At 41.2% G+C, this 5,388-nt stretch overlaps 1 protein-coding gene across 1 annotated transcript in view; it reads left to right on the forward strand.

The window, feature by feature from the left end:
• The window catches only part of OTUD3 (OTU deubiquitinase 3), a 46,054-nt gene extending 44,547 nt beyond the window's left edge, over positions 1–1,507 (forward strand). The window contains exon 8 of the mRNA XM_007935651.2: positions 1,331–1,507. Within this exon, the coding sequence (XP_007933842.1) occupies positions 1,331–1,507 (177 nt within the window). The remainder of the gene's footprint in view (positions 1–1,330) is intronic.
• Positions 1,508–5,388: the final 3,881 nt, after the last annotated feature.

A 5,388-nucleotide genomic window follows, 5' to 3' on the forward strand; every position in this document is an offset into this window, starting at 1 on the left:
TATATATATATATATATATGTATGTATATGTATATATATATACCAAAAATCAAACCCACTGCCATTGAGTCAGTTCTGACTCAGTGACCCACATCGGGTTTCCAAGGCGGTAAATCTTTATGGAAATAGATTGCCCTATCCTCCTCCTGCAGAGTGGCTGGTAGGTTTGAACTGCCAGCCTCTGTTTAGCAATCAAATGCCTTACCAGAGCTCCTTATGAATGTGTGTGTGTGTACATACATACATCTAGAGAGAGAGAGATCTCAGGGAAGTGGTTCAAGTGGTTGCAGAGGTTGGCAGGTCCCAAATCCATGGGTCAGATGTCACGCTGGAGGCTTCTTCTGACTCACATACCTGTGGGGTTTGATGAACCCAAGATTAGCTGGCAGTACAGCAGACCGTTGGCTGTGGAGGCTGATGAATCCAAGCTTAGCAGGCAGTGTGGGACACCACCAGTTCAAGTACGAAGAACTGGAGATTGGATGATGATGGGCCACACTCAGGATCCAGAATGAGGAAAGAGCCAGAGAGCCTTTTGAGAATGTCCATGTATATTGGGAAGAGGCCATACCCCTGGGGAAACTCCCTTTCAGCTGTTTGACTATTTGTAGTAGATGTCATCGTAGAGGTGATTGCATTATATCAGATCTCATTATGGGGGTAAATATATCATAACTGCCAAACCATTGAAGATGATGGTCCAGCAAGTTGACACACAGCCTTAACCGTCACAGTCCCTAAAGAAGAATCAGCAGCTTAAAGGGTATGGATGTAGGAATCTTTTTAAGGCTTTTGGTGAATTCTTAGATACTTCCCAGTAGGATTGTACATCTCCCTCCTTACTCCCCATAGCCCTCTGTAGTATATTCCACCATTCATTTTATGAATTTAGAATTCATTTTAAAGACTTTAACCAGGAGGTTCTGAGTTCAGGATGCAGTATAACATAAAAAGCCACAGGCAGAAGCAAAGATGGACTAAGCATCTGAGGATTTTGTTAGAATTGTCAGAAGCTTTAAATTATATAGAAAAAGGTATCTTATGTTATGGTTGAATGTTAATCTCTTGCCGGACTAGGGTTATTGCCAGTTGAGAAATTTTGAATTGGTTTGTGAGGAGGATGGACTTTAATTTGTTTGCTAGCTCATCAGGGGGGTATACATTTAAATGTACATTTGCGCAGTAATGCGAAGTGAATTGTTCTTCGTCTCTGAACAGGTTTTCTCTCCTCGGCTAGAAAGCGGTTTGTACCCTTTGCATCTCTGTTGCTGCAGGCAGCAGTGTGGGTCACCTGTGCTGGCCGATTCACTATAGCTGTCTTCTCTTTCAGGCTACAAACAAACAGAGGAGAGAGCAGCAGCGGCTGGAAAAGAAGAAGCGGCAGGAGGAGAGGCACCGTCAGAAAGCCCTGGAGAGCAGGATTAGCCACAGGGACAACAGCCGAAGTGAAACAGACATGAATACACAGGTCACCTTGGTGAAGACCTTTGCTGCTCTCAACATTTGATTCTCTAGCCTTCTGGGAGTTGTAAGAAGCTGATGGAAAATGAAATGCTGTGTTACCAACTTCCCAGTGAGGCCATTCTTTTAAAAAACTAAACACAACCAACAGAGTCTACACACACATAAGCTCACATACTCTGATTTCCTCCAAACTGCCTCTTTTTTTTAAAGTTTCGTTAGTGATGTGTTCCTCCCCCCCCCCCCCCCCCCCCCCAATGAAAGTGCAGTGAAGCCACTTGCTTTCTATAATACAAACTTAAAATGTTGAGTTTTAGGGATGGATAGTTAGGTCAGGAAAACTGTTTAAATGTAGCTTTGCTTGCTCCCAAAATCAGTTTAGTGACCCTGGGATCTTATCCCTGGGAGTGAGTTTTGGTGTAATTGTGAAGTAGTTTGGATTAAGTTTTAGAAATTCCAAATAAGTTTCCTTTGTTTCCCTTTCATTTCAAACAGATTAATAGGCAGGGTAGTTTGTAAACAATCTGCAACTCAGGAACAAGTTTAGATGTAATTTTCTGCTAATCTGAGTTACTCAGCAAACCATTCAGGAAATGTTTTCCCAAAGTAATAAGATCGGGGCTGTGGCCTGTAGTCAGGGTGGAAATGAAACGACTGCATTCCTCCCTTCCTGATTCTGTTGTGATCTCAGCCGAGATGCAGGTGCTTTTAGATTATTTGCACTTGAGCCATATGATAAATGCGCCTGACTGTTACCGAGGCCTGGATTGTGCAGGAAAATTGATAGTGTTCAGGTTTTGGTACCCATTTCTCAACAATGGGGAGATTGGCTGTTACTGTTTATGATATACTTCTGGGATTCTGGTTGTACAGAGAGCAGAGTCCATTATAAAGTGAGAAATTAAGGGAATCCTGGGGTTTTACCTAAGAAGCTAAAGAGTTACTAGGTTTTATAGGGGGAGGATGTTCTGAAGAATGTCTAAGTTTTCCTGAGTTCATCTTTCTCTTTGCCATTCTAGACTTTGAAAGATGCCTTCAGAGAAATAAAGGTAACTTGACCTTACAGGTTCCTAAATTTTCCTAGTGTTGTGGAAGTTACATCTCATAAAACACTGTATTTATTTTTTGATGTTGGAAAAACTGCCCAGAACCCACTGGAAGTTGTCAGAGAGCATACTTTGGTTAAGACCTGCAAATGACTCCATGGTTCTGAAATAGGCAGATTTAGGCAGTGGAGAGAAGTTCCTAACACTTTTGAGTTAGGTAGATGTGAACTTTAAAACTGTGATGTGTGAGGTGGCCAGTCTTTTTTTTTTTTTTAATTTTTGTGATTTGGGTGAAAATTTACAGAGCAAATTCATCTTCCATACAACATTTTACATATACTGTCTCATGACACTGACTGCAATTTCTCACAGAACAACAGCTCTCTTCCCACTTCCTCCCCGTGGTTACCTCTTACCTGTGTCCTTCTCTCCCATGCACTCCTGCCCCCCCGAGTTGTTTCCCTGTGCATACACAGTCCTTCTATTCTCCCATGATTATTCTCTTCAAGGAGTGTATTTACCTAATGTCAATGCTCAGCTCATATGCCTGTCTTTTGTTCGGCTGGAAGGCACAGGTGTGGGTTCAATTCCACACCTGAAGGGCAGCTAGGGGACATAGTCTCAGTAGTTCCACCAGGCTCTATCAGACCAGCAAACCTGCCCCCCCCCCCTTTTTTTTATGGAGGTAGCCAGTCTTGGACAAGCTTTGCCTTTTGCAGGCTTAATGTTTGGGCAAGTAATATATGTTGAATCAAAAGTTACATTATTAGCTATCTCCCTAACCCCTCAAATTTCAAATTGATAACAATTCCCAAGAGAAGAGAAAACTATTAAGTTTTGACATGTAGAGACAGATCGTTGTCTAGGGTGTCCCAGGATTCATTTAATTGCCTTTATCAGCAGGCCATTTGCCTTCTTGGGTTTTAATGATGTATTTAATAATTTATTTGTTTAGGTTTTGATGACTTTTTGTGGTTGGAGCATCAGTAGTCTCTTGGAATGGGTCCCAGGACACAGGTTGGATACAATATATTGTCATATTCAGCAGGATGTTTTCTTTGCACATTTCAGAGTGTCCTGAGTTTGAGGCTCTGGTACTCAGTCTGAACAAGTGAAGGGTCTCTGTGGCCTTCATTCTCTAAGGGTTGGGACCCAGTGCTTCAGAATCTATTGCTCTGTTGACTTTCTCCTCCAGGGCAGATTCCGGACTGCAGCTGAGCCTTTCTGAAGGAACAGTTCTTATCTGCTTTGTACTATGAGAGTGCAGGAGTCCAGACCCTCTCAGAAGGATCAAGGGTGTGTACTAGAAATGAAACAGAATTATAAGTCAGAAGTAGCTTAAAGGAGATCCACTGACAGAAGTAGTAGAACCCTTTACTGACCTGGTTAATGACAGGTCCATGGGCCTTATTGAGTTTCAGAAGTTTAGAAGCTGTTAAAAAGTTATTAAAGAATACTGGGGAAATTTATTTATAAATTACCTAATTCTGATAATAGGCTTCAGCATTTCTGGAATAACATAGCAATTGTTTTAGAAAATCTAATCACATGATTTCAGTAATTTTCTTTTATGACTGTTGCCTCACAGCTTTCTAGTTATAGTTGGACTGTGTTTAGCTAGTGTGCTAATTATTAGGAATGGGGTACATGTAGCCAACTTCAGTGATAATCTTCTAGCTAATGGTTTGAATTTAGAATTCACTGCCTCAATCTCATGGAAATGTGTGGTAGATGGAATCTATATACCAAATTGCCTTAGTGGGCACTTAACAGTTACTTTTTTAGCAGCCAAAATGGAGGCCCAGTGTATTTAGTCCTGGGCCAACTATGGTCAGTAACTTTTTTGACTGAGTACAGTTACTCATGTGAACATCCTCTTAGGAACTCAGTCTGTCTTAACCTCTGGGCTGCGTCTCGGCTGTTAGAGATTTATGTTACAGAGAATCGTCTTGGTAGCTTTTAGTGAGGCCAGGAGAAAGGGGATGGAGCAGTGGTCCATAGCTGCTTACTAGTCTTATAAGCTGTATATAATGGTTTCATGAACTTTTTAAAATATTTTTTAAAGACCAAAACAAGAAATAAAATTGTAGTGGCAACAGCTTTGAACTAGAGAGGTAAATATATTAAAACAACTTAGAACCACAACTTCTAAATAATATAGTTGCCATCAGGAGATTATTAGAGAAATAGAATGTATTTGTATACTTAATTTTTCAATAATATGAATATGTGCTTTCAGGAGCAAAGTCTGGTTGAAGAATTGTGGCAGAAAGAAGAGTCTTAAATGTTAGTTACAATTGTCTATAGTTTCTTTTACGTTGTTGTTAGGTGCTGTTGAGTTGTTTCCGATTCACAGCACTCCTACTCTGAAAACACTTCTAAATCCATTTCAACTCCAGGGGCTTGTGAAGTGAGATCTCCCTTGTGGGGCAGCTGGAGCTGGGCTTAGAGGGACCCTTTCTGTAGGTAATTTATGATGCCTTGCCCTGCTTCCCTGGGGAACCTTTCCAATGTGAAATGATATGATGTTGGGGACTGAGGAGGAGGAGAGACTTGTTAAGTAGGGAAGAGCGTTGTTCACAGGTTATGTAGGCAGATAGCAGATGAACTTGGCATCGAACTGTACTTCTCGTGAGTCCCTGTAGTCAATGTGCAATTTCTCTCATTCTGAGAAACCCTCTAGATGCTGCCTGGGTTTTACTAGGTCAACATAGAATGCTATTAGTTTACCTCTATGGAATGTTCAACTTGAATATTCGTTTGGTTAAAGGAAATTTGGATTCCTAGTCAGAGTTGACTGAAAGTCACCTGACCAAAAGGGTCTTTGTAAACTGGAAGAGAGTGGAGCGTCTTGATAATGTGTCACATGTATGGCTTCCAT

The sequence above is a fragment of the Orycteropus afer genome, unplaced genomic scaffold (genome assembly GCF_000298275.1).
Source record: "Orycteropus afer afer isolate SDZICR_OR568_19922 unplaced genomic scaffold, OryAfe1.0 scaffold00031, whole genome shotgun sequence".
Taxonomy (NCBI): domain Eukaryota; kingdom Metazoa; phylum Chordata; class Mammalia; order Tubulidentata; family Orycteropodidae; genus Orycteropus; species Orycteropus afer.